This window comes from Sturnira hondurensis, unplaced genomic scaffold (genome assembly GCF_014824575.4).
Source record: "Sturnira hondurensis isolate 20B ecotype Veracruz unplaced genomic scaffold, ASM1482457v3 Scaffold0011253, whole genome shotgun sequence".
NCBI lineage: Eukaryota > Metazoa > Chordata > Mammalia > Chiroptera > Phyllostomidae > Sturnira > Sturnira hondurensis.
This window is the reverse complement of record NW_028083884.1, coordinates 396,823-415,080: the sequence shown is the minus strand read 5'-3', so window position 1 is coordinate 415,080 and position 18,258 is coordinate 396,823. Positions and strand designations below refer to the sequence as shown.

Below are 18,258 nucleotides of genomic sequence, written 5' to 3'. Positions count from 1 at the left end.
CCAGGTGCTCTTCACTCTGTTGCACTCCTCTGAGTGTATTTATACATACATGTGCACACGCACACAGACATACCAATCACATGTGCACAGGAAATCTGGATCATGGTGTCCGTAGTTTTTAAACCTATTTATAAGTTCCTAATGGACACGCTTGCCTCTAGTTACATGGAGGGCTACCTTATTTTTTTAAGCGCTGCCAGTGAGTCCATTCTGTGCCTGTGCCTTAATTTCATGAACTCTCTGCTACTGTTGGTCGTCTTTGTTTTGCTATTCTGGTCACAGCTGTGATCAGCCTCCTTGCTCACGCCCTTAATCATGTCCTCAGAGTAAATGCTCGGACGAGTGGCTGTGTCAGACAACACGACATCTTTTATGGCTTTCAATGTGTGTTGCCAGAACTCCTGGGGGGTGTTTTTCCACGCAGGTTTTATGGCTTTGGAAAGTCGATATTGCCTTAGGTTAAGATTCTCAGAATCACGATCCAACAAAGACAGCCAGGGTCCCTGGCATCCTCTCTCCTTCTGTCATTTGCCCTCGCCCCGCCCTCTGGCTGACTCCTGGGACTCGGCCTAAGGGCTGCAGGATCAGGTTCTCAGAGATTTGGGATGGGGGGTGGGAATTGTGGAGGGAGAAGGAAATGTCAGAAGATCCAGGGGAATAAGCAGTAGAGGGTGGCCCTCGCATGTGCCAGTCTGATTGTATTGAGAACCTGGTTTGGGAAGTTCACCTGGGCTTCCCCCGCCTCTTGTTCATCTCAATGCCAAGCATAGCTCTTTGTGGCTGAGTGTTGGATTGAACCCTCTGGCTGGTTCTTCAGCTAACAAGTCCCTGTACCTGGACCTGGCCTTGGGATCTGGCTCCTTCCCAGCTCTCCCCTGCCTAGACTTCTCCCTGTGTAGTGTAGCCACAACACCCTTTTTGCTTTTCTCCAAGATGCCAAACCCCTTCCCGACTCGGGGCTTTCAGCTGCGTGGCTCCCTGAACCACAGGGCACTCTCCCTTTTTCTTACTCTTCAACCTCTGAGACAGAGCCGGGTGCGGTGGTTAAGAGCTTGGCTCCTGGAATCAGGCTTGGGCATGTGTCCTGGTTCTGTTTCTTTTCTGCTGTGCAAGTTTGTACCAGTTACTCAGCCTCTCTGTGCCTTACTTCCCTTGTCTGTAAAATTGGGATAATGATAGCACGCACCTCGCAGGTTGCTGTGAGGATCAAGTGTGGTGACATGTGTGCCCTCAGCCATCTGTGCCTTTCCTTCTGAGTGGTTACTACAGTGGTTACCAAGTTAGAAGAATGTCTGTCTCCTGCCCTGCCTGGTGTGGCTCAGGGGTTTGAGCGCCGGCCTGAGAACTGAAAGGTCACCAGTTCTATTCCCAGTCGGGGCACATGTCTGGGGTATGGGGCGGGTCCCGCATTGGTGGCATGTGAGAGGCAACCAATCGATGTTTCTCACCCTCTCGTCCCCTCTCTCTAAAAATAAATAAGTAAAATTTATTTATTTTTTTTATTTTTTATTTTTTAAAATATATTTTATTGATTATACCATTACAGTTGTTCTATTCCCCCCTTCATTCCCCTCCACCCGCACCCTCCCTCCCCCACCATTCTCCCCCCTTGGGTTTATAACCACGTGTCTCAAGGTCTTTGGATTCTATATTTCCCCCACTATTCTCGCCCTCCCCCCTATCTATTTTCTACCTACCCTCTATGCTGTTTTCTGTGCCTTCTCTCCCCTTCTCCCCCTCCCACCCCCCTGTTTCTAACCCTCCATGTGTTCTTCATTTCTATGGTTCCACTCCTGATCTAGCTGTCCTCTTGGTTTGCTTTTGTTTTAGGTGTGGTTGTTAATAACTGTGTGTTTGCTGTCCTTTCACTGTTCACATTTTTCATCTTCTTTTTCTTATATAAGTCCTTTTAGCATTTCATATAATAAGGGCTTGGTGATGATGAACTCTTTGAACTTGACCTTATCTGAGAAGCACTTTATCTGTCCTTCCATTCTAAATGAAAGTTTTGCTGGATAAAGCAATCTTGGCTGTAGGTCTTTGGATTTCATGACTTGGAATACTTCTTTCCAGCCCCTTCTTGCCTGGAAGGTCTCTTTTGAGAAATCCGCTGACAGTCTGATGGGTACTCCTTTGTAGGTGACTGTCCCCTTATCCCTTGATGCTTCTAGGATTCTCTCCTTCATTTTGGTCTTGGCTAATGTAATTATGATGTGCCTTGGTGTGTTCCTTCTTGGGTCCAACTTCTTTGGCACTCTCTGAGCTTCCTGGATTTCCTGGAAGTCTATTTCCTTTGCCAGACTGGGGAAGTTCTCCTTTATTATTTGTTCAAATACGTTTTCCACTCGTGGCTGTTTCTTTCCCCCTTCTGGTACCCCTATAATTCGGATGTTGGAACGTTTAAAGATGTCCTGGAGGTTCCTAAGCCTCTCCTCATTTTTTTGAATTCTCATTTCTTCCTTCCTTTCTGGTGGGATGTTTTGTTCTTCCTTCTGGTCCATTCCATTGATTTGTTTCCCAGTTTCCTTTCCATCACTATTGGTTTCCTGTGCATCTCCCTTCATTTCAATTAGTTTAGCCTTCATAAGTTCCTCTAATTTGTGACTTTGTTCCTCTAATTTATGACTATAATCTACCAGTTCTGTGAGCATCCTGATAAATAGTGTCCTGAATTGTGCTTCTGACAGGCTGGCAATTTCTCGGTCGCTTAGAGTCATTGGCTCTGGGACTTTGAGTTCCTCTCGCGCCATCTTTCGGGTTGTTCGTGCCTGTTCCATAGCAGGATCAGAGCCCTAAAGTGTTCACTAGAACAGGGCAACGAAGTCGCTGGGTTGTGACGTTGTATGTGAGGGCGGGGTCAAAGAGGGACAGTGGCTCTCATTCGTATTGCAGGGCAACTAAGTCACTGGGTTGTGACGCTGTATGTGGGGGCAGGGTCAAAGAGGGACTATGGCGTCCTGTCCGCCGCCGCCTTCCGCCACGGCCCTCACCGGTGCCGCAGTTGCTGCCGTCACCGGGCCCACGCGTTTCGTCCCACTGCACGCGAGTGTGCCACCGCCGTCAACCCTCGCCCCCTGGGGCCTTCGTGGTCTGTCTCACTGTGCGCGAATATGCGCCCGCAGTCTGCCCGGCACCCCAACTGGTTCCCGTCTGCCTGCGCGCCTGGGTCGGGGCCCTGTCCTGCCCGACCCTGCTCGCTGCTTCTCCGCCCCTCTTACCGTCCCGTTGAACGGTTAGATGTAGTCGGACTTCCGTATAATTCATTTTTCTGTCCTTTGGTTGTGTCTTTGTTTCTCCAAATCTTTGTTGTATTCAAACTTGGTTGTGGGAGAAGGCACAGTGTTTCCACCTATGCCTCCATCTTTAAATAAGTAAAATTTAAAATAAATGCATAAAAATGGCTGGCTGCTGCCTAAGACTAAGCTCCCTGAAGGCAGAGACCCCGTCTTTCTTGTTCCCAGCATGGAGCTTCTACCTGGTCACTCTCTGCTCCAGGGGGGAAACGAGCGTCCCTTTGCTTATTGCGGAAGGGCCAAGTTGGTTAGAAAGCACAGCACTCACCGCCTCCGATGAACGAACGAGACGTAACTGCGTACGGGAGGGGTTTCCTGCGGGGTGAGCTGATGTGGGTGACGGTGATGGGGCCCCGTGACCCGTGTCTCTCTGAACTTGCAAAGGCAGCGGCTCTTGGAGGTTGTATAGAGTGGACCCTCTCAGTCGGTGAGGGCCTGTGTGGTTTTTTCTCTGCACCGTAGCGCAGAGCAGAACTCTGAAAATGCAGTTCAGTCTGGAAGGTTACTAGAAAATGGCACAAAACGCAAAGCCAGGATTTCTCGCCCCTGGCACTGCTGGCATTTGGGGCCAGATTGTTTTTGGCTGTGGAGCCACCCTGTGCATTGTGGGGTGTTTAGTAGCACCCTTGGCTTCTGCCCACCAGGTGCCCGTGGTACCTCCCCCGCCAGTTGCGACAACCAGAAACTGTCCTAGACTTTGCCCGATGCCCCCAGAGGGGAGAATCGCCCCTGGTTGAGAACACAGATCAAGGCCTGCACAACAGTCCCCAGCTTGTATCACTCATTCAGCGGACAAAAATGACTGTCAAATTGCTCTAAAGCTTCCCAACTCTCACTCCAGATCTCTGTGCTGTCTCGTCAAGGAGTGGTGACAGACCCTCCCGGACCAGCACCGGACCCTTCACTTACAGGAGGGGAAACTGAGGCCCTGCTGAGGGTCCAGATGAAACTTCAAAGAACATTTCTGAGCCTTGGTTCCTCTTCTGTCCCCAGTTCACCTGTAGCAGATGGTGTCACCCAGCTGGCTGCCTGTGAAGACCTGGGAAGCCCACTCTTAGCTGCCTCTTCCCACCCCGGTGTTGTCATCGGCCAGGTGTCCAGGGACCTGACATCCCTGAGATACGGTGGGGGCTGGGCCCAATCCCTGAGGCCACCCCTTCCCCCTCCCCCGCCCCTCTTCTCCCAGGCAGTGCCACTCTGTCACCAGGTCTGTGTGCCCCCTGCGGGGGCTGGGGCCTTAGGAAATATCTGAGGAGATGCCAGGAGACCCCCAACCCTGACGAAGGCCACCTCAGAGATTTGTCCCCTTGCAGACTTTAGGCACCTCTCTTTACCGCAGGAGGCCTCCAAGAGAGATAGCGTGCTATTTATACCTTTTCAGGGAGTGACTTAGTTGGCTGCCTTCTGGCCTCCCGGGCACCCGCTGGTTCCCTGCCTGTTCTTTGTCTGGGTGGTGGTCAGAGACGAGGAGCTGGCAAGCACAGCGAGGGGAGGGACCAAGTCCTGGTGCCTTTGCCGGGCGGTCGGGCCTGGGGTGGGGTGGCTTCTCCTGCCTCGTCTCCCACCAGTCCACCCTCCCTTGCCCTGGATGTACTTCAAGCCCTGCAGCCCCAGCGCCCACCATGGTTCCCTCTATGCACCGTGTGTGGCCCCAACTCAGGCCCCACCCTCGTGGTCATACCACCTCACCTTGGAGACTGATTCCCGCTTGTGAGTTTTGGGGGACTCAGACATTCATCCCACAACACCACCTGTGGATCCCCCCATGCTCCCTCCCGCCCTGCACTTCCTGTGTGGAGTCGGGCCAGGAGAAGCAGAGGGCATGGTGGAGGAGTGGGAGGGGAAGAGAACCGGGTGGACAGCAGGCTTGCCCCCCTGAAGAAGCAGGGCTGGTACTTCACATAAAAAATATAAATTGCAATTAAAATTTTAAGAATATGTTTTATGTTATTTATTTTTTAATTTGTATTCTATACATTTTAGTATATATATTTTAAAGATTGTATTTATTTATCTTTAGAGGGTAAGGAAAGGAGAGAGGGAGAGAGTATTAGTGTATGGTTGCCTCTCTAGTGCCCCCTACTGGGGACCCTGCCCGCAACCCAGACATGTGCCCTGACTGGGAATCAAACTGGTGACCTTTTGCAGGCCGACAGTCAATCCACTGAGCCACACCAGCCAGGGCCCCATCTGTTCAGAATTTTCAAAAACAATTTTTTTTAAGCAGCAGAGTTGTTTTTTAAATGGAACCTTCCAGTTGTATCACCGTTTATTAAACAGCGGAACAGGGCACCCTGGTCGTGTCCAGAACCTCTGCTTTCCCTGCCGTGGGGAACCCAGACAGCGGGGTCTCTAAAGACCTGGCGGGCTCCCAGGGCACAGCTGGAGCAGTGCTTGCCTGACTCACACCCACGGGGCTCACACTTCAGCAAACATCAGAATTAACCTGGTTACAGCTCAGATTGCTGCCTCGCCCCAGTTTCTGCTTCAGGGGGTTCCTGGGGACAGGCCCGAGACTTTGGGTCTCCACCAAGATGCCAGGTGAGGCTGCTGCTGCTGCTGGTCTGGGGTCTGCCCGTGGGAACCACAGTCTCATCTGCACCCGCCTGGCTGGTCACAGTCCCCCAGGATCGGGGACGCCTGTCCCAGCCACTGGTGGCTGAGTGCCCAGTCTCTGCCTTCTGCTCAGAGATCCAGGAGCACGGGCAGCTTCTGTTTAGCGTCAGAGCCAGAGGGTGTACAGAGACTTTCGGAACTTCTCGCACTTGAAAGCGCAAGGAATTCATACTGACTTAGAGCTTCTGTTTTTTCTCTGGGTCCAAAGCCTGTGGTTTACTCTGGTTCCATCTGTTGGCCCAGCAGATGTTTCTGTCCGTCAGCTGTGGGGGTGCTCGGGTGGGTTCAACTACCTCACAGAGGTGAGCTGAGCCTTTGTTTGAGCAAACGCCTATCAAAAACTGTGTAAAACGGAGGCATTATTTTCTTAATTTAGAGAAATGATCACCTAAAAGTCTTCTCCAAAGAGCAGAATTCCTCTGTGCCATCTAGAAGAAGCTGAGGAAACAAGTGTATGTGACCCGCACCCAGAGCGCCGGGCAGATTGGGGTGCGCCTGCATATTTGTTCAGAGCCCTTGACTCCCCAGGTCCAGCTGGCTATGTTGTTGAAGAACACGAATCTCCCTCTGGGCAGTTGTCAAATATTGACAGTTTTGTGTGGTTCACACTAACACAGGGTGGTGTTGTTTGCCTTTGTCATGGTTTCGTGAACTGCTTTATCTGTGTAGGTAGGTTGTGACTTTCTGAACAGTTAAATCTTGTCTGTCTGAGGTCGGTTTCCTTGGTCATCTGTCTCCCCATCCCTGCGTTCCCTGTAACCAGGGCCCATCAGGGCCCATCTTGTACCTGGAAAGAGGACGCAGGGAGCTGCAGGTCAGGGGGGTGGGCATTAATGACCTGGACCACCCAACCCAGATGACAGCCCTTCGTATAGTTTGGGAGGCTGGTCATGACTTTTCCTTAGTTAACATTTCCTTCCCAATTCAGTTTCCCTTGAGCCAAGCTCCACAGTAATTTCTGGTGCCTGAGCACAGACTCGCTGGGCAAGGGGAAGGGGGCAAGGGCATGCTGGGAAGGATTTGCCACGCCAGTTCAGGGTTAACTGCGCACAGCCGCCCACGGCTGGCCATCGGCGGCGCCTGGGGCTGTTCTTGTTCTCACGTGGGCTGGGCTTCATGTGCTGGTTTATCTCTCTGGCCACTCGAAATAGCTCAGTGGGTCTGCCTTGGCGTTTCCAGCCAATTTGCAAGCCTGTCTGGGCGCCTTCTGATTTTGCCTCTGTTGCTGTTCAGCGGCCGCGTCTCCGAGGTGCGAGCCTCATCTGCCGTCGCTGGACTCGTGTTATCAAGTCCCAGGCGCTGCTGGAAAGGCCGTGCCTTTCCACTGCTCTGACCTGCCAAGCTTCGCTCCCCAAACTAAGGATCCTGGAGCACTTTCCTTTCTGTAGCCCGCATCTCACTTTCCATCCGAGCTGTCTCCGCCCTATTACGCGATCCTGTGCGCTTGGGGATTTCAAGAAGAAAAAACCAAGAGGCCCGTGAGGCAGGCCACTGTGCTAATACCTTCCAGATGGTGATGCGAAATTGGAGATAAGGCTCTGTCCGCCCATCTGGCCCGACAGGACCTGATATGTTCGGCCTGTATCTTGGGGGCCGTTATCACCCTTCCGTGACAGACAGGGTCACTTTGGGGTTTGTCCCTGGAAAAGGGCTTAATTTGGCACCTCTGGCTGATCTCTGAAATGAAATTTACTATCAGCTCAGTGAGGGATCTGCCAAGAAGGACTCAAAAGCTCTGAATGGAGAATTAAAAGACAGCAGTTGCTGATAGCAACTCGCTGGACTTGCGGCTGGACTTGTCCGGCGGTCAGGCCGAACGCAGGCCCTCAGCGGACGTCCCTGTGTTTCTCCGGCCCCGTGTGGGTGGACGCTGCTCCCGGACTTTGACGAGGCACGGAATTGGGGAGGGCCCTCTCCAACCCATTAGTAGCAGTCCCCTGGAGATCTGAGATGGGAAGATCCTTGGGGTCTTGTCCAGCTGGGCCCACGCGGAGAGAATGCTTTGATCAATAAGTCATGTCTGTCTGCGAAAAGTATGGTGGTTTGTGTGCCTTCTTTGTCAACTCTTCTCTTAAAGGAAAGTAACACACACAAATTAAATCATTCTCGTCAGCTTCTAAAAATGTAGACATTCTATGTGAATTTGGATTCAACTTTCTGTTATTCCAATAAGGTGTGGGGAAAAGTCCACTAACTCCTTAAGTGGGAAAAGGGACCTGGACTTTTACAACGAGAAAGTCACCGTGCCCTGCCCCCTGGCCCACTCTCCCAAGAGAGTGGAGGGGACCCAGGGAAAGGATGTAAATGCCCTGCAGAGGTCAAAGGTGAACGGATGTGCAGACCCCCACCTCCGTGCTGTTCCTGCCCCTGGCGGGGAGGGGTGGCAGCTGTTAGGAGCTTCCCGAGGGCTGGAGTGGCACTGGGTATTGGGAAGGGCCCGACTCCCTCCCAGAGAAGAATGTCTTTACGAGGAGTCACTGCTGCTGGTGCGAGACTGGGGTGGAGACAGGAACTGTCCTTCCTGCTTCTCATCCCTGCTGTGGCCACGTGGCGCTCAGGCAGCTCTGGGGGCTGAGAGGGAACCTGTGGAAGCTTCTGGTCGGGGTCTGGAACCAGAGCTGGCTGCGTGGGCGCGCCACCTGGGCTCAGTTCAGTGCCCTGATGTTGCCGCCTTTGAAATTCTAACACTTTCTAAGGGGGGGGGGGCTCACATTTTCACTTGTGTTCATTTGCATTCCATTTGGCCTCCAGATTATATTGCTGGTCCTGCCTCAGAGGGTTGGAATTCCAGAAAGATAGGACAGTTGTCCCGCTGTTGGTGGCCTCTCGGTGGCATGTTCGGGAAGCCAGGGGTGGGAGGGAAGGGGCTGTGCTGTACTGAGAGATTTAGACCAGGATGGCGGAGACTCCAGTAGGAGAAAAGGACGTGTTAGCAGAAAACAGACGCTCAGAGGTCAGGCCCAGCCCAGCGTGGCAGGGCAGGGGGTGGGGGGCTGGGCAAGGCTTGGGTGGCACCTCAGGCTGATTGTGGGGTGGGCTAGGAGTGGGTCTGAGAGAGGCAGGTGGGCATTCAGGGCTGGGTCTGCTTGAGCAAAGACACAGAGGCAAGAAATGGCCCGGTGGGTTAAAGGAGAGGACAAACCTGGAAGGGGACAGAGATAGCGTGTGGGAGCTGGAGCCTGGGGAGTCTCATCTGCCTTTGGAGGCAGAAGGGGGGTGTTGGGGGGGGGGTGTTGGTCAAGGAAAGGACCTGGATGTGCAGGGACCAACGGGGAGGTGGGATGTGCAGGAGCCGTGCTCTGAGAGGCTCAGGCCAGGACCTGCAGAGATGGCCAGGACAGGGAGGTTTCTGGAAGGAGAAGGGAGATGACTCAGCAGGAAGAGGAGGTGATGATGGGGCCTGAGGGTTAGAGAACCAGAAGGGTCGAGGACTGTCCCAGCTTCTGGTGCCAGGGCCTGGCTGGCTGGGGGTGCTGCTCACCAAGCTGGGGAAATTCAGGGGAGTTAGGAGGGAAGAAAAGGAGTCCCTTTGGGATTGGAGGCGTCTGTGGGGGTCCATGTGTCAGAGCTTTGGTTGTGAGTCACTGAGCATTTCTCTGTTGGAGGCTGACCTCCCCGGGCCAACAGCAAGCTAGAGTCGGAGGCAGGGAAGGCGACATTCCTGAAAGGGCTGTTGAGTCATTTGTTTGGTGCCTTTGGCTGATGGGAGCAGGCCCAGGCAGGAAGGGTGGGGCCCTGGTGGTTGGGGCCAGCAGAGGGAAGGCGCCCGGTCTGTAGGCTGGAAGGGCCCGCAGAGCCCAGCAGAGCCCAGCTGAGCCCGGGGTATTTGCAGGGGTGGGGACTGCGTGCAGCGTGTGGCATCCTCAGCAGAGCGGTGTGATTGTCACAGTGTGTCACCCGACAGAGTGGGCCCGGTTCTGAGGGCACAGGTCCAAGGCAGTCTCCCCGCCCCTCTGTCGGGGTTTTCAGGGACAGAAATCTTTCCCTGCCCATCAATAGAACGCCCTTAACGGAACAGAACCTCAAACCGGACACCCTTCCTCAGTTTGGGTTCAGTGAATTAAAACCATCGTGGGGTGTGAGCACAGAGCTTGGCCCGTGCAATTTCTTTAGGAAGCTAAATTTGGGTAGTTTGGGTTCATACGTGGCCCATTTACTGTTTATGAATATGAATAAATACAGGCTTCCAAATTATGAAAACGGCTCTTAAAGAGCCTAAAAGCCCCAGGAGTTTGCATTATCTGAGCCATTCCCTTGCAGCGTGTGTTACTTTTAGCTGCTGCCCCAGTAGGTGCAGTTGGAACAAGTGTGGCTCCGCTGCAGCTGTGAGCCCACGCTGCCCTCTGCGGACCCTCCGCCCAGGCACTCCTTCTTCACTCGGGGCCGCTGCTCTCGGCCTTTCTCCTTGCAGGTTCTAGCCCTGCGTCTGCTCCCGACACCCCTCTCGGTCCTAGCCCCTTGGGACACCCCGGCTCACCCTCTGTGGGCTGGCGAGATGTGGGGACACTGGGGTGAATGTGACAGATGCAACCGTGTCCTCAGGGAGCTCACAGTCCAGTCTCCCTAGGAGCCTTCAAGTCCTTGGTGATCTGTCACCCAGGAGGACTGTGGGGCTCCCAGGTACGTATCAAGGGACTCTCTTAGAAAGTGAACATGAAAAAGCGGGGACAACTATAAGAGCATAAACAATAAAATACAATAAACAAACAAAAAATGAAAGTGGCCATGGAGGTGGTTAAGGATTTGCTGCCTGGGTTCATGTCCTGGCTCCAAGGTCACTCACTAGCTATGTGACCTTGGCTGAGTGAGCCTCAGTTCCCTTCTCTGTTAAGTGAGCATGATGACATCCCCATCGAAGCATTGTTGGGAGGTCACTATGTGAAACACTTGGCACAGGACCAGGCATCCCTCGCTGGGCATGCAGGACAGGGCACCCAGCACAACGCGCCCAGGCAGGCCGCCCTATGAGGATGAGCTGCGCTGTTTCTGTAGCTGTTGACTGTTGATGCTCAAGCGGAGGCATGGACGCTGAGGGCTTGCTGGCCTGGCGCGGGGAGAGGGTCACAAGCCCGGGAGGCAGTGTTGTGGGTATGGAGGGGACCCGGCCGGCTGAAACAGAACCGAGTGGGGCAGGGCGTGAGCATTGGATGTGGGTTCGAGGCGGAGGCCCGGCTGCAAGACCTGCTAATCTGTGTCAGGGATTTGGGGCAAGACTGAGAATTCTTTCAGTGGGTTGATGTGGGCCACCCTTGGCAGCTGTCCTCCAGGCCGGGAGCCAGCCTTGCAGGTGGAGTTGGAGGAGATGGAAGTTAGCGAGGCATTGTTGACCCAGAAACCCAAGCGTCTGGCAGGTCTGCAGTCTGGGGCTTCCTGCAGGTGTTCACGCCCGGAGGGAAGGAAGGAGCCTCCACCCCCAGGGCTGTGAGGCCTCCAGGCCCGGCTGGGTGTCAGGCTCTCGGTGCTGAGTCATGGAACTACGGCTCGCCACTTCAGCCCTGTCACCTCCCCTGTGGACACCTGGAGAGCCAACCCCCCCACCCTGAAAACTGCTCCAGGCTTTAGTCTGTGGCGGTTGTTGCTGGCCGTGCTTTTTGCCAAAGGGGAAAATCAACCTGTTATGAGCTCCAAACATGGTAACTTTTGTCCCCTGAGGAGGGGTGTGAGGGTGGCTGTCCTTCTATCCCCAGAGTGTCTCCCTGCACTCCAAGTGTTTCCCTAGCTGTCCAGCAGGGGGCGCCTACCCACTGAACAAGGGGCATGGCTCTGCTATGGAAATCCATCAGGGACAAGGTTTCTTGATTATCCATCAGCCTTTTTGCCTTGACATTTCTTACCCTTGGATTTTGGGGGCAAATCTCAAGGAGTTTACAAAGTTATATTTTGGTTCCCAACTCAAGTGAAGCATAAAAGATCTATTAGAAATGGTTGTACAAAATCCCTCCCCCCCCAAAATCAAACAAGACAACTCACACAGTGTCCTGAACAGCCAAGTGGCCTCCGTCACAGACACCCCAGGTTCTGCCAGAGCCCAGGAGAGGGGGACCCTTGGCCCAGCCTGGGGACTGCTGCAAGGGAGGGTACACCTCCGGGGTATCTCAGCCAGCCCGGGAACAGGGCGGGAGGCCCCAGGGAGGAGTGTGCTGGGTCTCGGAGCAGCTCGTCCCTGTGGGTGGGGTGGGCAGGCCCGATGAATGTGCCATTGAGGAGCCGAGTTCCACTGGAAATAATTGTTCCTTTGTGTCCCAGCACCTCCCCAGCTGCTGCCCGTTCGGAGCCCTGTCCCCCAGCCTCAGAGCACGCGTCTTTGCCTTCTGCCTCAGCGGGTGATGGAGTAGAAGCCCCCACTGCTTCCTGCCAGGGTCTGGCCAAGGACCCGACCAGGTAGGATACAGAGCTCTCTCCCTTCACAGCCCATGGCCCTGGTGGTCTCCACCCCTAGGCCTCGGGGCAAGCTGAATCTGGCATGGTGCCAACAAGGCATCGACAGTTTGGACCCGCGATGCCATGTCTGTGATCACTGGGCTGTAGCTGATCTGACGTTTTCCTTTGTTAGTAAGTTCTCCATGTAACCTGTGGTCTGGTTCGGTGGCACGGGACAGAACAGAGACAGGGACCAGAATGGCTGTGTTTCCATTGCCTTGAGTACACCCTCCACGGAACCTTCCTGGTGTTGCCAACTCTACCCTCTCCGTGGCCTGGACCCAGGGATCCCAATAAATCTGGTCTTTTCCCCGCTGGCGGTTCCCTGGAGGTTTTCAAAGCCAGTTTCGAAAATGCACGGATGGCAGAGTCATTTCGCTGAACTGGAAGCCACTGTCACCAAGCCTGGGCCGCGTCTGAGGTGTCTGTTGCTCTCGTGATTTGGAGATGCATCCTTCACCCGTTCCCATTTCCAGCCACGGGGCCGGCACACCTCCTGCGTGTTTCCACCATGTACATGTGACCGTAGTCCCTGTCACATCTGGGCCTTGGAGGGGAGCAACAGGGCAGCGAGGCCTGGTGTCTCGACAGAGAAAGCCGGGGGCAACGTCTCATTGCCAATTGACAGATGTTCTGTTCTTGCGAATGTGCTGGCCGACTTCCTGCCGCCGCCTCCTGCACGAATGCTGCTGTGGAAGTGACACAATCCCAGGACAAATGGCTTTTCTCCTGGAGTTTCCCTGCCCCGCCCCCTCCCCCATGTCCACTGGTAACCATTAGCCATGGGGAGAACAGATGTGACCCAGAGAGGCCATGGGGAGCAGAGAGAGCTTCCTTTCTCTGCTTGCCAACCCTGCCCGAAGCAAAGAGCTTCTCCTGGGAGGGACGCTGTCCACTGCAGGCCCTCCCCTCCTGTGCCTCCCCACCCCTCCCTGGCCTACTAGAACTTTTGGGAGAGCATCCTGCAGGGATTGAGTGAGCTCCAAGAAGCCGAAGCCAGGCTGGGAATCTGATGATAAAGAATTTCCAGGAATGCAAGCCGACAGCCTTCACGCAGGCCAAGGCAGCCACGGGGTTTGGGTTCTGGGAGAAGGCGGTGGGGGGGGGGAGGGTGTTGCAAAGAGCCTGCTGTGTTGCCCCATGGGCTGGGCAGGGTGTGAACCTGAACAAATATCATCCCTGTTCAGAGTCAACCTCCCACTCTGCCTGCTGGGGACAGCGGCCCCTTAGGAATCGGTAACTTGGAAACCTGGCTAAGGGCTGCCTGGACAGACCATGGGAAAATGAGACGGAGGAGAGGTGGCCAAGGAGCTGCTGGGAGGAAGCTGGGAGGAAGCTGGTTCCGTGGTGCTGAAGCTGGAGGCCAGGGGACATACCCCTAAAAACGGTGTCCTGAACTGCAACGTGGGGGAAGGGGTGGAGGCAAGTGGCTTCAGCTCACCACGGGCTCTGGTGAGTGTCCCCAGGCCCTGTCTGCTGTGGGCAGCCCTGAACTGCTCCCATCTCTTGACCGACACTTCTCCCAGACTTGAGAGCCTTCTCAGGCAGAAAAAGGAGCACAGGGCCCTTCTCTCTGGCCCCTCTGAGGGGGGGACCCTTTGTCCCAACCCTTGAAAAATACTGCATGACCTCGCCCTTAGAGCCAACTCCTGGGCTGCTCACCACTCAGCAGCTAAGGCTGTAGGTGGGGTGGGGACCATCCCTTCTGTTTTCATGAGGTTGTAGATGCTGATGCTGCCTGGTGACAAGATGCTGCCCTGAGCAGACAGGTCCCATCCAGCCTTGTTCCTCGTTTACTTAAACCACGTTTCACTTCCGTCTTTCTTCCGCCTGTAACACCCACTTCCCACGAGGCCACCCGGGCCAGGATATGGTGTCAGCATCCTGGCCGGGCAAGCAGAGGCCACTGATCTGGGTCTCGGTCTATGAGTGGGAACCAGCTGCCCAGCATCCCGATGTTGGCTGGCTGGGCATGCCCGGAAGCTCCGTCTTGCCGGCTTTGGTGGGAGCGGTGTGGGCAGAGGGAGGCTGTTACTTCGCTCTCCAAAGCAGTCTGGCAGAAGGCGGCCTCGCCGGTCTGGGAGGAGCAGGTGTGGGCAGGCGGGACCCCGGATGACCTGAGCCCTGCAGCGGAGGAGAGGGGCTGCCCGTGGGGCTGTTCTAGCCCCGCTCACTGGGGCACAGCTGGGAGGAGCGACAGGGCTTCAGTTTGGGACCCCATCTGGGCCAGAGTCCGGGCCCCTAGGGCAGCCGGGAAGGGAATTCGACCTGAAGTGGTGTTCGTTGAGGAGCTGACAGAGCAGTGGACCTTTGAGGAGCCAGTGAAGTCATGGCTGGAAGTGCCCTGTGCAGCTCTGAGTGGGTGGGAGGCTCCGGGAAGTGAGGCCCAGGAGCCTGCCCTCCATTCCCAGCCCCCACTCCGTAACCCCAGTTTTGTGCTGCAGGAGGTCGCTTTTCTTCCAAACCAGGGGTTTGCCTTTCAGCCCTTGGACCCGGCTAGAGGTGTGGAAGCAGAGGTGCCAGGATCGGGTGGGGAAATGGACCGCAGCCTAGGGACAAGTGGGGACAGACAGGGCCCAAGGACACAGGGTGGGAGAGGGGCGTCTGGCCAAAACACACCCGGCTCAGGGCCCCCCTGCCCAGGGTCCCTCTCCTTTGTCATGAGTCAGCGCAGCAAGGCTGCAGGGCTGGGCTGTCAGCAGCAGGAAGTGCTGAGTGTCGGAGTGGGTCCCGTAGTGCGCACTCTGCTTTGTGTTCCCCAGTCTGTCCGTTCACGCAGCCGTCCGCCCGTCTGCTCATCTGCTCGGGCGGACCTGGCCCGTGTTGATTCTGAGCCACGCCCCACGTGTGATGTGGAGCTGGGGGAGGACCGTCAAGTTGGAGAGACATGCCCCTGGGCCATTTAGGAGCTGTGTGACTTTGGGCAGGTTACTTGACCAGTCTGGGCCTTTGTTTACCCATCTTTAAAATGAGGCTGGTAGGTAATTGGAGGAAACTGGAAGAACGCAGCTCGGTGCTTGATCAGTGGGAGGCATTTAGTCGACGTTGGCTCCCCCTAATGGCCAGCAGTCTCAGCGGTCCTGGGGTCAGGAGACAGAGGGATGGCTGCCTTGGAAGTGGACACAGCGTACTGGGACATGAGAGACTTTCCAGCAGAGCTGAGAGCACAAGGCCCGGGAGGAGGGAGCGAGCACCTAACTCTGCCTAGACAGTCTGGGGGCTTCCCGGGAAGGCAGCATTTCCACTGGGCTTCCAGCCTGGGCAGGCGTTTGCTGAGGGCGAAGAGGGCAGAGGCGCTTCCAGGAGGGGCTGAGGGGGCCCAGCAGATTCAGACAGCATTTGGGGAGAGGCCCAGAGGGGCTGGAGAGAGGACTGGGGTGGTCTCGGGCACAGCAGTGGGGTTCGTGGCCACTGTAGCAGGCGGTTGTCAGATCTGGAGGGGCCCGGAGCCAGGCTGGGGAGTTTGCTGGTACCCGCAAATTGACTGAAGGCTCTCCTCTTTTTCAGCACGGGGGAGTCAGGACTGAGTTGAGTTTTGGGGACTCTCTCTGGTGGCCAAGGGCAGCATAGACGGAGAGGGAGGCCAAGGGTCAAGGCCACTGGAGGTTGTCGCTGTGGTCCAGAGGGGAGGCGATGGTGGCCTGAGCCAGGGCCATGGCTGTGCGGGCGGGGAAGGTCTGAGTGTGTCTCTCGTATCTTGGGCTTGCTCACTCGTGGGCATGTGTTGAGCTTTGGCCCTGGGCAGTCTTGAAGCTGGTGCTGGGGGTACAGTGGTGACCCCCCCACAGGTGTGGCCATGCTCTCCTGAGGGGACTCTGCGGGGATGGCTGTTCCCAGGCTGGGCTGTGATCCTGGGCAGGGGGTCCCAGGACCAGTCACCGCGGACATTGGGCTCAGGGTGAAAGCGGTGCAGGGCCCCACGTGGTCCCACCGTCTCGGAGCCCCTGGTGTCTTCTCCTGGCTTGGAGGCAAAGGACCGCCAGCTCTGTGGGGGTAACTTGCCCACCCTGTGCCCATGCTCAGCACCCTGCTCCTGGATCTGTCTGCAGACCCGTCTTACTGAGCGCGATTACCTGGAAGCCCTGCAGAGCCCCAGGGCCCTCGGCCTTTCTCAGGTTTCAGTAACAGGGCTCCCGTCCCATCCCATCCCTCCCCAGGATGGGAAAACTGAGGCCCAGCGAGGTCAAGGTCCCAAGCTTCTAGAGCAGAGTGGTGGTGGGAGCCGCCTGGGGCAGGTTGTCTCCGGAGCTCGCCAGCTTCAGCTCCTCCTCATGAATCGGCACTCAGGTCTGGTACCCAGAGGTGCCGTGAACCCAGTGAAGCAGGGACCCTGAGTCCTCCTGGGGACAAAGCGATTTCTTGCTTTTTCACAAAGCAGCCACGGTATCAGCTGCAGCCAGTGTGTATTAGGCACTTGCTGTATGCCTGGTGCTGCTGTACTAAGAACTGTTCGTTGCTCTTATTTCAACCCTGCACTCTGCACATTGTCGGCGGGGGAGGGGGTCCTCCTCTTATTCCATCGCACAGGTGAGAGAACTGAAGAACAGAGGTCAGGCAACTTCCTGGGGTCGGTCATAAACGATCCCGGTGAGGGGAGAAGGTGCCCTGTCAGCACTGATCCTTTCGACTTAGTTGTCTGAGGACGAGAGTTCACTTCAATCCTCATTCCTGGGCAGCCAGCCTGCTCCCCTCCTCCCAGATCACATGCAAGAAGACCAAGACCTGCCACTGGGGGGGGGGGGGGTTGTTGAGGTCAGGGGGGCTGCAGATTGTGGCTGGGAGACCTGGGCCTCTCTCCTCTGTGCCTCTGAGCACAGGTGTGTCCCCCTGTCTGTCCATCTGTCTGTGCACACAGCTATTGAGGACTTTCCCTGTGCCCGGCACTGGGCTAATTGTGCATTCTGTGGGGCATAAGGGAGGTGTGGCCTCAGCCTTCCAGGAACGTCCTGGCCCAAGCCTCTCTCTCTAAGGAGAAACTGGCTGCTGGGGCTGACAAACCCTAGTTTGAAGGGGTCAGAGATGCTCATCTCGTGGACCGTGCTGGAGGTCAGAGGCAGCCCTCTGACCCCTGGGCCGGGCAGCACCACTCTGTGGACATGCTCAAGTAAAGCAGGAACTAAAAGTTTCTGGACTAAAAGTTTCAATTAGAGACACACACACAAAAAATGTACATATACCTGCCCTTACCCTGCGCCTGACTTGTCCATGTCACCAGCCTCTGAGGGTTGTCAGGAGACCTGGGAATGTCTTGGCACATTTCCTTAAGGTCAGTGGCACTAACTAGGCAGCATTGGGACAGTGCGTTGTCATGGAAAGACTGTCTTCACATAGGCAAACCAATTCCTATAAATCTGAGTATTAGGGGAAAAACCACTTTTCCTAGGCACAGGTATAAGCTAATTGCACCCAGCAACGAGTAGGCAGGTGCAGAGAGAACATACAGAGGCAGGGCCCCTTGGGTTGGTTGCGGAAGAGAAGGAGGGTTTTATTTACTTTTAGCTTTTTAAAAAGATTTTGTTTTATTTATTTTTAGAGAGAGGCAAAGGGAGGGAGAGAGGGAGGCAAATATCCGTGTGTGGTTGCCTCTTGCGTGGCCCCTATTGGGGATCTGACCCACAACCCAGGCATGGGCCCTGACTGGGGATCGAACCAGCGACCCTTTGGTTCACAGGCTGGCACTGTATCCACTGAGCCACACCAGCCAGGACGAGAAGAATAGTTTTAGGGCTTGGTTGTGTAAAAGTGCACACACACGTCTACAAAAGCATGTGCACGCCCACACACGCACATGCGCACACACACTCCTTCGCACTCGGCTCTCACTTTATGCCAATTATGCTCTCAGTAGATGCTCATGGCTGCTATTTCTGGCCCAGCCGCTCTGGACCCCTGTCCGTCCCGGAGCCCTGACTCAGCAGTTCGGGTCCTC

General features: G+C 55.5%; 1 protein-coding gene across 10 annotated transcripts in view; it reads left to right on the top strand.

Annotated features, from left to right (window-relative positions):
• Window positions 1-18,258, top strand: part of TACC2 (transforming acidic coiled-coil containing protein 2) — a 179,725-nt gene that overhangs the window by 85,149 nt on the left and 76,318 nt on the right. For all 10 annotated transcript variants that reach the window (XM_037059592.1, XM_037059591.1, XM_037059596.1 and 7 more), the window contains one exon: window positions 12,156-12,290. In XM_037059592.1, the coding sequence (XP_036915487.1) occupies window positions 12,156-12,290 (135 nt within the window). The remainder of the gene's footprint in view (window positions 1-12,155; window positions 12,291-18,258) is intronic.